At 44.8% G+C, this 15,418-nt stretch overlaps 3 protein-coding genes across 3 annotated transcripts; 2 read left to right on the top strand and 1 right to left on the bottom strand.

Moving 5' to 3' along the window:
* Nucleotides 1–220: 220 nt before the first annotated feature.
* On the top strand, nucleotides 221–7,275 carry dnajc2 (DnaJ (Hsp40) homolog, subfamily C, member 2). Its single transcript, XM_041964072.1, has 16 exons — nucleotides 221–388; nucleotides 1,653–1,843; nucleotides 3,029–3,104; nucleotides 3,198–3,296; nucleotides 3,373–3,595; nucleotides 3,724–3,789; nucleotides 3,880–3,971; nucleotides 4,070–4,191; nucleotides 4,833–4,982; nucleotides 5,079–5,167; nucleotides 5,278–5,347; nucleotides 5,496–5,686; nucleotides 6,152–6,252; nucleotides 6,498–6,608; nucleotides 6,770–6,930; nucleotides 7,114–7,275. The coding sequence occupies exons 1-16, from the start codon at nucleotides 334–336 to the stop codon at nucleotides 7,180–7,182; spliced, it is 1,866 nt and encodes a 621-aa protein (XP_041820006.1). The 5' UTR covers nucleotides 221–333; the 3' UTR covers nucleotides 7,183–7,275.
* Nucleotides 7,276–7,323: 48 nt separating this feature from the next.
* On the bottom strand, nucleotides 7,324–13,168 carry pmpcb (peptidase, mitochondrial processing subunit beta). Its single transcript, XM_041964073.1, has 14 exons — nucleotides 12,879–13,168; nucleotides 11,831–11,923; nucleotides 11,353–11,490; nucleotides 11,072–11,158; nucleotides 10,699–10,828; nucleotides 10,261–10,459; nucleotides 9,985–10,064; nucleotides 9,711–9,823; nucleotides 9,172–9,315; nucleotides 8,869–9,029; nucleotides 8,612–8,697; nucleotides 8,445–8,533; nucleotides 8,052–8,127; nucleotides 7,324–7,409 (listed from the first exon to the last, which is right to left on the bottom strand). The coding sequence occupies exons 1-14, from the start codon at nucleotides 13,050–13,052 to the stop codon at nucleotides 7,345–7,347; spliced, it is 1,635 nt and encodes a 544-aa protein (XP_041820007.1). The 5' UTR covers nucleotides 13,053–13,168; the 3' UTR covers nucleotides 7,324–7,344.
* A 166-nt stretch (nucleotides 13,169–13,334) lies between these two features.
* phax (phosphorylated adaptor for RNA export) lies at nucleotides 13,335–14,129 on the top strand. Its single transcript, XM_041964421.1, has one exon. It carries the CDS (start codon nucleotides 13,335–13,337, stop codon nucleotides 14,127–14,129), a length of 795 nt encoding a protein of 264 aa, XP_041820355.1.
* Nucleotides 14,130–15,418: the final 1,289 nt, after the last annotated feature.

Here is a 15,418-nt window from a genome sequence, read left to right on the forward strand (position 1 = left end):
AACCGATATTTTTCTCAAATATAAAACACTATTAGAATTATAACTCTCTATTGTAAAAATAAGTTAAATAATATAAATATCCAGTTAATATAAGTGGGTTACCAGCGAAGAGGCGCTGCTCAACAAAACGCCAATCGTGGGAACGCGGAACCATAACGTTAATCACAACACGGAGAGGTTAGCGGCGTGACAGCGGAGCTCGTTTTCGGATTGGCACTTGCAAAGAGAGGCCCATGTGGTGTGTTCGTGAGCGGGCCACAAACTTCAGCACTTTAGAAAGCTCTCACTGAATAATATCGGCACCTGAATGTTCGTGTAGCCCATCCTTCTAAGATGTTGTTAGAAGCGCTGGACGGAGATGAAACGGTTGTCTTTACAGCCGCTGCCGGTAAGCACTGAAAGAGGCCAGAGGGAGGTAGCTAGCTAAGCTACCAATGTTATGAAGTATGATGCAGTACTCGTTAGCATGCAGCTAAACAGCAGACAGCAAGGACCGAGCTACTGTCAGCTAATTTTAGATCTTGAAGGAGTGTCTTTACTCTAAATAATTTGTGTAGTTTCTAGGTTTACTCCAACTGTTTTTGCCTGTGTTGCATAACAGAACCGAGCTGCTGCCCACTCATGGTTGCACTTGCTGCAGTGATTTATTGGAGCTCTTGACATTAGCGGAACACTTGCTAGGATGATATTTAACACACTTTCTCATGTCTGCGCGTGTCAGCCATTGGTCATCGGACTGTTACATAATGTCCGGACACCTGTTGGACCTTCAGTCTCACAATTTTCTGTGAGGACAAAAACATCTGTAACGTTAGTTTTTCCCTTTTCCCCCCTTTCCTTTTGACGGGGTTGAAGGGCTCTGAATGGGTGGCCTTTCATCCAGGTAGCGTGGGTGCTATTTGAGACTGTAACAACCCCAAATACATGTAACTGTAGCTCAGTGGTGTTTAACTGTGGTGCTCAGAGTTAGGAAAAAAAAGAATCAAGACTCAATCAAAGTCTTTTAAAGTTTTCCTGGAAACAAGCATGTTTAATAAAGTATGATTCAAGACCATGCATGACGTGCTTCCACATGACATTTTATGATGTTTCACTTTGAACCTTTTTTTGCAAGCTCCTGTATTTGGAAGCGATCACATCTCTGAGCAGAGACTTCTTGGCTGCTTTGAGCCCCATGAAGGTAGAAGAAAGAAAAGCGTGTCCAACCAGAGACAAAGGATAACTATAGTGAAAGCCATTCACTGCATCAGAATAGTCTTTTATATCTGTCAGATCTAATTTGGGTGAACTTCCCTTTAATTTCTGAATGTTTTGCATAGACTGGTATATCTGTTTGGTTGATAGCTTATCAGAGGTACAGCATAAATGATGGCCAGTGAATAAAAGACACCGCAGACAGGAAATGCTTAAAAAAGTTAGTTTGTTCGCCAGAGAGCACTGATGAGGTTTACTTTTCAAGTCTAAAGTGTCTCACTCATGACATCTCTGACATTAAAAAAAAATAAATAAGGGATCCTTATCTTTAGTGGAAAAAATATCCCAAATATTGATTTTTCAGCATTGGCCTAAAAAAAATCTTCCATCCAGCCAGGCTCCATATTGTTGTCTTGATGAGCAACAGTGGGGGTTCATGCCTCTCTGTCCCCCCTCAGCCTCTGTGCAGGTCCAGGTGGAGCCTGTGGGTCGATGGTTCGAGGCCTACATGAAGAGGAGGAACAGGAGCACATCCACGTCCTTCCAGGAGCTGGAGGAGGAAGAGGAGTCCTCAGACGAGTCAGAGGATGAGGAGTTTCAGCTGGAGGAGTACCCCATGCTCCGGACACTTGACCCCAAAGACTGGAAGGTATCAATCTAAATCATGCAATTATGTCGCAGGAAGACAAGGTTCTGTCTGCTTTTCAGGGGGAGTCACTCTTCAAACGTGTGGTTTGGAACAGTGGAGGAATTGCCTACATTTTGAGGAGTTATTCTCTGTTAACAGCAGTGTCAGCTCCTCCGCTAAATCTTCCTCCTGCCCTCTCATCTCCTCTTGTTAGACAAATATTGTGTAAATGCAGCCATGCTCTCCATAAGGCATATGATATTTGGCATTGTACCAAAATGTAGAGCAGCACTGATTATTTATCATCACAGATTGAATAATGAAAGAAATGATCAACAGATTAGTCTGTTAAATGAAAATGTGACAATTGTCCATCAAGAGTCACATGGTAGCATTTTCAGACTGCTTGTTTTGTCCAGCTGATAGTCCAGAACTCAAATCATATCAATTTAAAACTAAATAAATCAGCCAAAAGTAGCACATCCTCACATTTGAGAGGCTGGCATGAGAGCAGGATTGCCATATTTGGTATTAAGCAAATATCACATTTGCTGATTAGTCGACTACTTCGGCACTAACAAAAAAGTCTATCAGCTAAATAGATCCGAAACAAAGTAGCTGAGATACAATGCAGTCACATGGTGGGTGAAAAAATACTCCTGTAATGTTTGTGGTGAGTCATGATCCATTTTAGAGTTAACATGTCATCACTGACAACTGATGAAACAGTGACTCTGACAGCAGTACAGATCTGAAGCTGTTGGTTTTCTTCTTTCTTTATCAATGAGTTGACTGACAAAAGATTAATGAACTATTTTGATACTTGATTAATCATTTCAGTCATTATGTAAAGCACAAAACAACAATTCTCTGATTCCAGCTATTCAAATGTGAGGATCTCCTGGTTTACTGAATACCTTCTGGTTTTGAACTGATTGTTGGACAAAACGAGGCATGAGGTTGACATGATTGGCTCTGGGAATGTGGTGGACTTGTCTTGTTATTTCTGACATTATATACACACTGAATAGTAATTGATCATAAAAATAACAGCTAGTTACAGCCCTCAATCTTGCACCACTTAGACATGGATCAATATGTGTATTTATCAGCTGGAAACTTGTGTGTTACTCCTCAGACCTAATCAATGAATGCGACACATCAGCTCATCATTTGAACTCTTCACTGTCCTGTTACTTTTGTCAGAATCAAGATCACTATGCCGTCCTCGGGCTTGCACACTTGAGGTACAAAGCCACGCAGAAACAGATCAAAGCTGCCCGTGAGTATTCTTCTTCCTCCTGCTCCCGTGGATCCTTCCTCTGGTTGGTGGAAGTATCTCATTTCAGTTATATTCTGTGCTGCTTCTGAACAGACAAAGCGATTGTGTTGAAGCACCATCCTGACAAGAGGAAAGCTGCAGGAGAGCAGATTGTAGAGGGAGACAACGACTACTTCACCTGTATAACTAAAGGTACGTCGCCCTGCTTGGACTTGCCATCAGCGCTCGCGTCCTGAACTAACCGTGACTGTCATTGTTTGATTCTCAGCTATAGAAATCCTGTCGGACCCTGTGAAGAGGAGAGCCTTCGACAGTGTGGATCCTACCTTTGACAACGCCGTGCCTTCAAAGAGCGAAGGCAAAGAAAACTTTTTTGAGGGGTTCGCTCCCGTCTTTGAGAGAAATGCCAGATGGTCTTCCAAAAAGCACGTGCCCAAACTGGGAACCATGGAGTCCTCTTTTGAAGAAGTTGACAATTTTTACTCTTTTTGGTAAGTTTTTTTTTTGTTGTTGTTGATTGGATCACACAAATGTCAGCGATTGGCTGGTGCCAGAACAGATGGCATTAACCTCAGTTAAAGAGGAAGTGTTCTAACTGGGTTGGTGACTTTCATTAAAGGTACAACTTTGATTCATGGAGGGAATTCTCCTACTTGGATGAAGAGGAAAAGGAAAAGGCTGAATGGTAAGATTTAGTCCACTGTACTGACACCCAGGTCAGGCCCTGTGTTCTAACTGAAGCATCTGACCGACGTGTTTTACCTCTGCCTCGCAGCCGAGATGAGAGGAGATGGATTGAAAAGCAGAATCGAGCTTCCAGAGCTCAGAGGAAGAAGGAGGAGATGAACAGAATACGAACACTAGTTGGTACTGTCCCCCGAGTAACAACACTATAACACGGTGCATGATCGAGGAGATGTCTGCTGAAAGTGAGTGACTTGACGAGTTGTGTTGCTCCACTGCAGATACCGCCTACAGCTGTGACCCTAGAATAAAGAAATTCAAAGAAGAAGAAAAAGCCAGGAAGGAGTCTGAGAAGAAGGCTAAAGCTGACGCCAAGAAGAGGGAGCAGGAGGAGAAGGAGCGAGTAAGTCTCATTCTGAGCAGAACACCTGCCGACGTCATGTGTCCATTGGATCCGCACCTTCCAGTCCTCTGAAATGTTGGAAATTTGGAGTTAGATGTTCTAGGAGAATGAAGAGTAGATGCTCTGGTGAAAGTTGGTCTCAGGAAGCAAGTTGTTTAGTTTTAGCTAAGCTTCAGTTTGTCCGGGTACACATTTAGTCCGTCTCTCAATACTTTGACTTCCCTACCGTCCAAGCCCATAGGTTCTTACTGACGACACTAATCCTTAAAAACAACTCACAAATGTTTAGTTTCAGTTTTTAAAAAGCCTCAGTAATTTGCTAAAACAGCTGGCAGCTGTTGTTTTTAACAAATGTTACTCAAGCAGGAGGAAATGGGGCATTTGTTGGGGATTCTTTTCAGCCTATAATACAGGAGGAATAAGATAAATCAGGCCTTCGTACACACACACACACACACACACACACACACACACAGGGCTGTAAATAATTAGTCAGTGGAATTACTGGGACATACATCCGCTCACTAGCAGAAGTCAAGCTTCAGATAGGTCAGGGTTTAGGTTTTTGGTAACTCAAGTTTGCTTTTGAAATGCTTTTGTTTTACAAATATTTACCAGTCAGTTTTCTCTGTGTTTTTCAGGCCCGGCAGGCGGAGCTGGAGGCAGCTCGTTTGCTGAAGGAGAAGGAGGAGGAGGAGGCCAAGCAGGCAGCCCAGCAGGCCAAGAAAGAGAAGGAGATCCAGAAGAAGGCCATCAAGAAGGAGAGGCAGAAACTCAGGACCACCTGCAAGGTTCGTTCTCATAGAAGCACTCTCTGCTAGCCTCAGACGGCTTTAGTCACAGCGCTTGAGTTCATGTCGTTTTCTGTCTCCACATCACGTCCGCAGAACTGGAATTACTTTGCTGACAATGAAGCTGACAGTGTGAAGATGATGGAGGAGGTGGAGAAGCTCTGTGATCGGCTGGAGCTGATGAGGTAGAGCCAGCTACAGGACCATTGCTTGGTTGACTATTGATGCTGTCATAATTATGGCCAAACCCTGAGGAGATGTTTAACAGGATGTTGTGGTTGTTGTCTGTTTCCAGCCTGCAGTCCCTGAATGAAATCCTGGCCTCAGGCTCAAAAGACGACAGTAAGGCAGCTGTGGAGAAGCAGGTAAGAAGGCACCGTGATTTTAGCTGATAGAGGCGATACGCAGCAAAGACCTCTGGGAGACCCCACACACACACACACACACACACACACACACCACCCTTCAGCAGATGTATGTGAAGTCCTCACAGGATGGTGTACCTCCCCTCAGGTGCAGGAGGTGAACGCCCAGCTGCAGAGGGAGAAGGAGGCCGAGGTCCAGGCGAGGCAGGCGGCTCGCAGTGGCGACCAGGCCAGTGGAGGAGGAGGGGGCGGAGGAGGCGGGGGGAAGGGCTGGAACGAGGACGACCTCCAGCTGCTCATCAAAGCTGTCAACCTGTTCCCTGCTGGAACCAATGCCAGGTAGACTCTCGCACGATGCCTTCAGGCACACAGTTGAAAGTAGGTCAACCACACTTTGGCAGCGCGCTGAGCCCGACACACAATCACTTTAGTTACATCCAAAAAAAACACTTGTGTTTACATGTCATCAGTTAAGTGTTAGGAGAGAAAAGTCCACAGTGACCTCAGCGGTCATCATGGTGGTGTGTCAGGTGACAGTGGCAGAAACAGTGCCTGATCGTCTTTGTATCAGAAAATACTGCACACAACAGAATGTGTCTTGCTTTTTGGGTACAACAGGACTGTCCTCATTCAGACTCACATCATTACTCACTTTTTGTTCCTCCAAACCTTTTTCTTTGACTCCATTAGTCTCATTTCTTCCTCTCACAACAGATGTTTTTCCTCCTGCTCCTCTACCTGTGAACACTATGTTACTAAAAATAATGACCAGCATTGAGAGGTGAGCTGTTTTTTTCCTTCCAGATGGGAAGTTATTGCCAACTATATGAACCAGCACTCCACCAGTGGCATGAAGAGGACCGCCAAAGACGTCATCAACAAAGCCAAGAATCTACAACGGCTAGGTGAGCTCACACATGAAGGAACTACGATTTACACAGCCTGCTGCAGACGGCCTTTATTTACTAACAGTCCTGCTTTTAATGAATATAAAGTTCTTTTGAGTACACTTCTGCTTATTAAGACCCACAGAGCTATCAAGGCAAATTAATAATCAAATGTGACAGAATTATCGTCCTTCAACGTTTTTCCACTGTAGCACTGCGGCATACTGTTTGTCATGCTGCTCATCAGTTTGTCCTCTCCACAGATCCACTCCAGAAAGATGAGATCAACAGAAAAGCCTTTGAGAAGTTCAAGAAGGAGCACACTTCAGTAGCGCCCTCCATAGACAACGCTGCGCCCTCAGAGAGATTTGATGGTGAGTGTATGTGTCGGTGTTACAGGTGTCAGGCCACAGTTTGAATCCTGCCTGAAAGATGTTTCCTCCACTGGAAGCAGAGAAATTACTCACAGAAGGCACATTGAGGGAAATGCTGAACAAATGACAGATATTCTGGGTAACAATGTGTCGTCCCTCAGCCTCTGGGAGCGACGGTAACACTGCCGCATGGACCACAGAGGAGCAGAAACTTCTGGAACAAGCCCTGAAGACCTACCCAGTCAGCACACCTGAGCGCTGGGAGAAGATCGCTGCTGCCGTCCCAGGACGAAGCAAGAAAGACTGTATGAAGAGGTACAAGGTAAGATGACGTGCTGGTCTGCTTGTCAGTGTTCCGGCCTCAGCTGCCAGTTTATTAGGCACAACTACCCACCTCATTTATATCAGTCAAGGTAGACTAAATATTATAAATGTCTCTACAGTAGCACACCTCCTCCCAACCATTACCGGTACTCTAACAGATGTTTCCCTGCTTCTCTCACAGGAACTGGTGGAGATGGTTAAAGCCAAGAAAGCTGCACAGGAACAAGTGGTGGGCAAGAGTAAAAAATGACAAGAACCACAAAGAATAGTATCTGTGTTATTTTAACATTATTGTGTTGGTCTTTATTTTATAATAAAAATTAAAGGAGGAAAAAAGGACTACAGAAAATACTTGAATACTGTGTTTGTATGCTGTACAGATGAGGGGGGGGGGGGGGGGGATCTGGTCTGTTCAGGTTCTCATCCAGTACATTCCACTGCAGATCTGGTTGTAGTCTGGCAGATGTTCAATTGGACCTGAGACAAAGAACAAATTGGATTAATGTTTAAGTTTATTACAACATGGGTTTTATTTGTAGCTCTGATAACAGTGCGCTCACTCTAAATCAGTGCTGGGAACACTGTGATAGCCTGGACACTTTCTACCTACCACAGTTCTGTGGTTTTCCTGTGAAAAGAGGGATCAGTAGTGATATTACAGTTTAGACAATCTGGCAAAAACTGCCATCTTGTTTACAGCCTGGATGATCAGGTTTCTTGCCACGTTCCCAGATCTCACTGTTGGTGAGTGCAACGTTATTGTTGTTAATTTGTTTAAGCGAATTAACCTTCAATTTTAGAAGCAAGGATCAAGTGTCCTCTTGAACAAAGAAATGGATGTTTATTCATGTCAGATTAAGTTTCCTGACCATGAAGTCCAAACATTGTCTCATAGCAACCGTCTCTGCTTGCTGCATGGTGGACGAGGTCTCAAAATGATGCATAAATGGTTATTCCAAAAGGATATTTCCTCTACCAACTGGGAATGACTAATCAAAACATCTCTTAAACTTTGATGGCTCAGCGATAGTCAGCAATTATGTACTAGGCAGGTGTGCCTGCTGCAAAGTGTACAAGCTGTACTAATACACGTTACTCTAAATCCATTCAGCAACATACCAACTGCTGCGATGGCAGGGGCCTTGTTGAAGATATATCTGGCACACACATCCTTGATGGTCTTAGCATCGATAGCCTGTTGGGGGGTAGGAAAAATAACATTACATCACCTTTTTATGCTTTTATGCCCCGGGTTCCCAGTGGCCTTAAAAAGCTATAAAGTTTATCAACCGCAGCAAAGGCTGCATAAAATTGCACATTTCCTACATTTATGATTCATTTCTCACTGAAACAGGGTGTTGGCATGGGAATACAACGGTGGCAATCATTCTGAACTCTTAACCAATGAGATATCAGCTAAGGAGACAAAGGCAGGGCCATTTATCAGGAAGGGTGGAGCAAAAAAGGTCATCAATACAGATTCAACACTTTCCAAAATGACGATGCACTCACATCAATTCTGGCCTCCAGCTCATGCAGAGGGATCCTGCGACTGTAGCACAGCATCTGTCTGCCGATGTCCTCGCAGATAGGGGTGGATCCTGGGAACGGCACATAAACAAGTTGACGTCAGTAAAACGCACCGCACTGAGCTTCTCTCACCATCGGTGCCGCCTTACCGTCCAGGTGCAGGAGCATGTTGGTCTTGAGCAGATTTTTGGCCCGTGCCACCTCGCTCTCCGTCACACTCGTGCAGAGAGACATCCTGAGGAGGAGCAACAAGACGCATCATCCCACCAGATCTCGTCAAACGTGGAGCTCTTATGATCTTTGGTTTCTGATTTAGACCTGGCAGCTACAAAAACGCACCGTGGCTAGAGTAAATCTGTCTCCTGTGTGTGTGTGTGTGTGTGTGTGTGCATGCACATGTACTCACCATTCCATCTGAGTGAAGCGCATCATGTCGTTGATGGTGCCGGGCTCACACACCATGTAGAGCCCCCACAGGCCTGTGTCTGTGTAGCAGGTGTTGAAGGACTGGAAGCTGTGGCACAGGTTTCCCTGACAGGCCATCTGAGCCAGTTTGCTGGACAGATTCTGGGGGTTAGTGCAGAGCAGCTAGATTAATTCAGAATTTGGCGTACTGAAGTCCGCTGGTGCAGGTTGGTGTGAGAAATCTAAACTAAATTTAACCTGTTTGTGTCAATTAACCTGACCTCGAGGTTTGAACAGTACTCACCACACCTCCACCAAACGAGCGGTCCCAGTTTCCAATAAGTGTGTTTGCCACCATGAGGGGGATGGTGTCGGGGTGGGACCATCCCACCGCCTCCACTGCGATGGCAATATGAGCCAGAGGCATCTTGTCGTCACGCACGCGGATCTGAAGCAATAGCGCGACACATTCCCTGGTCGTTAGCATTTTTACACTGTCGGGTTTTTAAGGCTGTGCTATTCTAATCACTATTCTATTCTGATATGTGATAGTGATAATAAACATTACATTTTATTAATAAAGAGCTTTTAAAATACTCAAAGACAGGGGCAACCCTGTGGCTTAGTACTTCAGACACTGACCGTGAGCCTCAACATCTCTAATTCAAACTCCTTTTTTGCATCTGTCTCTGTCTCATTTCCTGTCGTCTTTGTACTAATGTTATTTGATAAAGGCTTAAAAACCAAGAAAAATAGTTAAGAAAAAAGATGATTTACTTGGCAAATTAAAATAAAAAACATAGCAAGAAAACTAAAACATGTAGTATTAGCCTTTAACCTTACCTCACTTCCTGTGAAGTGGCATAGAGGAAGTGCTGGGGCTTCACCTTTATATCTACCAGGAAGTTTTCCAAAATGGTACTTGGCCAAATCAATGAGCTCATCATGGGAAACCCCTGATCAGAAACACAGGACAGAAAGTCATGTTTCACTTTGGTTTGCTGTGAGTTCAAGCAGAATCAACAGTTATGTCAACTTACTTTAACGTGTCTTTTATTCTTACTTTAATTATGAAAAAAAACAACATATGGACTTATATAAACCAAACAGCTCTGACCTCCGGCAGCAGCCAGCACTATTCTGGGGCCTTTGTAGTGAGTAGTGATGTACTCCACCAGGTCTCCTCTGTTGATCGTCCTGCAAGCAAATACAGCTGACTTACAGCATGAAAGAAAGGGTGTGGCACAGCATTTCTAAAGCAGGTCTGATTACAGCAGAACCAAGTGAGACCACTACATCGCCCACACTGTGATCCAATGTCTGCAAGCTATGTGACAGATTTCATCTACACGTCCTGCAGACCACAGAACTGAAAACGGATGTTTGGGCTTACTTGATGTTCTCGGTGGGGCCCAGGATGGTCCTGCCCAGCGCTGTGGACTGGTACGCAGTAGCGTGCAGGTAATCAAAGACCACTTCCTGCAGATTGGTCTCCACTTCCTGCATCTCTCTGAGGATCACCCCTCGCTCCCTCTCGATCTCCGCCTCACCCAGCATGCTGTTCTGGATGATGTCAGCCAGGATCTCCACAGCTTGGGAGGAAGAAAACAGAGAACATTTTCTTTGCATTCATGTCAAACATGTCTGTCTGTGATGTTTAGTTCATGCAAGGTGTGATTTTGTGTTGTACTTCATCAACCTCAGTCTGTGATTTCCCAGAATTCCCGTCTGTGTATGGAGACTCCACATAGACGCCCTCGCTCTGTGATTATGTAATCTAATATGCAAAAACAAGTATCCCTAACCTCGCCGTAACTCAGCTGCACTGTACCTCGTGGAAGATCTTTAGAGAAAGCTTTGGCGTAATACACAGTTTGCTCTCGGGAGGTGTAGGCGTTCAGGTGAGCCCCCATGTTCTCGATCTCCAACTCCAGGTCCAGCTGGGAGCGCTTCCTGGTGCCCTGTCACACACACATGCACACAGGTGAACCAAGGTTGGGATAGGTTTCGCATTACTGAAGACAAGAAATACATGTTCTTTTTGTTATTTGCATTATGTCAGCCTGAAGAATTCCACTGTGTCATTTTGCTAAAGTGTATTTTGTTTGTAATTGTTGCATATCTGCAAATAAGAAATATTTGAAGGAAAAGCAGTAAGCCCAGTGAGCAGAAGTTAAAACTTTGCTGCACTGCTACCATCTCACCTTAAATGCCATATGTTCCAGGAAATGTGCCGTGCCATTATTTCTCTCGTTCTCATAGCGACTGCCGGCGTCTATCCAGAGACCCACCTGGAAGAAGTCAGTCATGAATATCCACACAAGGTTCGGTAAATAGTGGTTATGGTTGTGGTTAGTCTCATGGAAATGAAGGTAAGTCTATGTAGTGTTCTCACAAGACATGGAAACACTGTGTGTGTGTGTGTGTGTGTGTGTGTGTGTGTGTGTGTGTGTGTGTGTGTTAAGGGGGGCAACTCTAAACTTACTGTACAGGTAGTGAGCCCAGCGTCCTCAGAAGCCACTCGGAGTCCGTTTTCTAAAGTGGTCACCTTAGTTTCAGGAACATTTAGAGCCACCTGCTGAGCAGCCTGAGTAGCCAAGAGTCTGTGCGGCTCAGCTGCGAGCTGCAGGTGGAGGACAGACAGCCAGTCATGATGAGACTACACATTTAGGACAGTGACGTCAGCTGTTACGAGACACCTGTCACAGATGATAAACGTAACAAACCTACGCCGTCGACTGTTTTGCTGTATCGCACAGGCCAAGCTTGAAACGCTACTTTGAGAATTCATCATGGTAATGCCGAGCAAGTCGCAGAGCTAGCTAACTTTAACTGTTACCAAACAGTAAGACTGGCAGGCTATGCCGAGAGGTTTTCTTCCGTTAGACTGTACACGGATAACAGACATGACCTATAGAGGAAGAGTTATAGCAAAAACATGATTGTAAACACATTCTTCTTACCCTGCTTAAGGAATTTGTCTTCAGTAACTGTCTTTGTAGGAGATGTCTCCCAGCATACGTGAGGCGCTGCAAGGACGTCGCCATGTTGTTTATCTGTAACACAGCGCATGCGCAATTTTCACTGACGCTACCTGTACGCAACATCCGCCGGGGATAGCGAGACGATTTTATTAAAAAAATAAGAAACTTGTGACTATTATTAAAAATGAACGTAGATAAAAGTACTCCTAGGAAAAACGAAATAATGCTGGATAAAAAAGTTCTACATGGGTATATTACATTTTTCCAGCATCTATAGGTAATGGATAGATTGATGGAAACTATTAAATATAAAACACACACATATATTATTCAGTGCATGTTCCAAAATGGCGCAATACAACATGTTTCCATTCTTTTCAATTTGACAATATATATTAAAAAGTACACGTGAATTCTACTTTCTATTAATATTATGACACTGACAACATCATATGGTCTTACAAAACTTAAGCAACAATGAAAAACATTTCATTTTTCTTAAATGACTCGTTGTTGATTAGCAGTCTTAGCCTTAGTTTATGTATTTAGAGTGTTTATGATTACAATAAAATACTTTGTTGAGCTTTTAGGTTTGCTCAGTATTATATTAAGTGATTATTTCAACACATTCGCTGCTGTCCCCCCACCCCACCCCACCCCCTTCATTTTTGCGTTTATTTTGAAAGGGTTTGACAGCTGGAGGGCGGAAGTGTGGCTTTAGCCTAGCGCGAATTTTCTTTAGCGGGTCTTAAGTTTGTCTGTTGACTGACAACCTCATCCCGGCGGTTCTCAGTGAGCTGAAGAGCGAAACGAAGCTGAAATACTATTTCATGCCGAGCAGAGAGTCGGCTGCTGTGTCAAATATCTAAAGGTATTTCTCTTTTAACACAGAGTTTGATTCTGTGCCGGGTGTAATATGAAGTTCTGTGGTATTGTTAGCTGCTAGTGGTGTAGAGTTAGCTATTACGGCTAATGACTGGCTATAACTTTAGCGGATGTGTTAAAACAGCAGTCAACAGCCACTAACATTATCTATCGTGTGGCTTCCAGACAAGAAATGGCGGATGGCGGAGATCTGATGGACGGTGATCTGGAAGATGGAGAGCTCTCCGGGTCCAGCTCGGACACCGAGATGGGAACCGCCGCAACAGCACAAACTCGACCCCAGGTTCTTCCAGCTTTTAGCGGCCAGTCCTTCCATAGCAGAGCCGCTGCCCAGCACTCCGCCTCCGCCTACCGCAGCACCGGCAGGACGGCGGAGTCCAGCGACAGTGACCCGGAGTCGTCGGACGAGGAGGCGGCTGTTTGGCGCCGGAAGCGCCAGAAAGTGTCCAGCGCTCCTCCTCCGCCGCCTGCCTGCATCACCCGGGCAGGGCCGACCTGCACGCCCGCACCGGCAGGCCGCAAGGTGAACAACATTTGGGGCTCTGTGGTCCAGGAGCAGTGCCAGGATGCCATAGCGGCAGAGCTGGGCATATTTGGCATGGATGGTGAAGTTAGCACGTCCAGCAGAAATGTGGAGACTTATAACTTTGTCCTGGCTCGTAAGATAATGGAGAAGGAGAGGGAGATGGAGAAGCTGAAGGATCAAGGAGAGGTGAGCATGCTGGATGCCCAGCTGGAGGAGTACATGAAGGGTCGGGACTCAGAGGAGAGGGCAGGGGGTGACGCGAAGAGGAAGAGGTCAGCTAAAGAGAGACTGGGCCCCCGGGCGGAGATGGACATCAAGGGCCGGTATGAGATCACAGAGGACGACCCTGAGGACAAGGTGGTGGATGAGATCGCACACAGGCTGCAGGAGCCTAAGAAAGAACTGATCGAGCGGGTTGTCGAAGTCATCGGGAAGAAAAAAGCCATAGAACTGCTCGGAGAGACTGCCACACTGGAAGAAAACGGCGGCGTGTACACCATGGACGGCAGCAGGCGGCGAACACCTGGTGGTGTGTATCTCAACCTGCTCAAGAACACACCCAGCATCACCAAGGCCCAGGTCAGGCAGATATTCCTGGAGGAACACCAGAAAGAGTGCAGGAGCAAGAAGGCCGCCCAGAAGAGGAGGCGACAGCTGGTGTCCAAGAAGATGAAGCAGGCCATCAGCACGCTGAACCTGCAGGAGCACGACGATGTCTCCAGGGAGACTTTCGCCAGTGACACCAACGAGGCCTTGGAGTCACTGGAGGAGCCTGCAGAGGAGGAAGAGGAGGGTCAGGAGGAAACCGCTGTGGGCATCGAGGAGACACCAGTGGTCTACAACTCTGCAGACCTGGAGGTCTTCTGAGAGCCGCCTGCTGTCTGAACTCTGGGAGGTTTGAACAGGACGGGACATTTTGTATTGAAACTAAATCGAAACACTTAAAACACTGTATATTACTGTCTCTACTGAGTCCGCATTCACACCTGAGTGTCTTTTTTTGTTTGTTTCTTTACCTTATCGATAAAAGGTGAGCTTATGTCAACTTAAATACTGTTTTTGTTTGGTACTGCATGGATTTGTAGATTTCAATCAAGATGTTCAAACTTGCCCAATTGTTTGCAGTATATTGGAGTAACAGTGAAGCACTCTTGTTGATTTTCAATGAGATACTGAGGTCTTGGTTTAATAAATTAATTTGTGTGACTGTATCTGGAATATGAATAAAGGTGACTCAGGTGTAATTATTTAAAAGTTTTGCACACTGGGCTTTTTTTCAATGCTGCTCACCATAAGTAAAACAACATTTTTCGACAAAATTTTGAGCATTGTGATACAGATTAAGTCCCTGATATCCAAGCATGTACAGCAGGTCATGATGGTTTGGCTCAGAGAGAATCAGTAGGGCCAGAGAAGCAGAAGAACAAAGATAATGTAGCTTTGGCAGCTATTGTAGTGCAGATATTTGTCCACTAGATGGCGGACACATTATTTCCCACAAGGACTAAATGCCTTCTGTTTACATTCAGTATTGATCCCATACAAGGAAATGAAAGGAGCAAAACATACTGTATATGTTAGAAAACTACAGTATACCAGATGAGGCATGTGATGGAAGGTGCTTTATACAATATAGTTTATATAAAATATACTGTAATATCAAAGCAAACAAAAAAACAATAAAATCACAAAAGAAATACAGAAATAGCATTTAAAAAATAAAACAGCAGCACACGCAGCTGTATTACATTTGAATGAGGATGCTTTTCTGACCAATCTTAAGATGGATATCAGCAGATGTGGCAGCAGATAGTGTATCGTTCAAGCGAGCGATATCAGACACAATGTCCTCGTTACACCGCATTAACCACAGACCAGAGAAATAGTCCCCATGAAGACTGTTCACTGGAGAATTATCAAGAGTAACGTGGACACGGATTCAGCTGCAGTTTAATTTATGCAGTTAACATTTTCAATGCTGCAAGCATACAAACATGAAATACCATCCAGCTTCATTGTTTTTCAGGTGGAGGCAGAAAAGGGAACATGAAACCAAAACTTTTTTTTGTTGTTAAGGTAAATCACACCATTAACACCGAACAGAAATTATTCTAATCTTAAAGGCAAACTGGTGGTGTTGAAGTCTGTCATCATCA

The sequence above is a fragment of the Chelmon rostratus genome, chromosome 22 (assembly GCF_017976325.1).
Source record: "Chelmon rostratus isolate fCheRos1 chromosome 22, fCheRos1.pri, whole genome shotgun sequence".
NCBI classification, from domain to species: domain Eukaryota; kingdom Metazoa; phylum Chordata; class Actinopteri; order Chaetodontiformes; family Chaetodontidae; genus Chelmon; species Chelmon rostratus.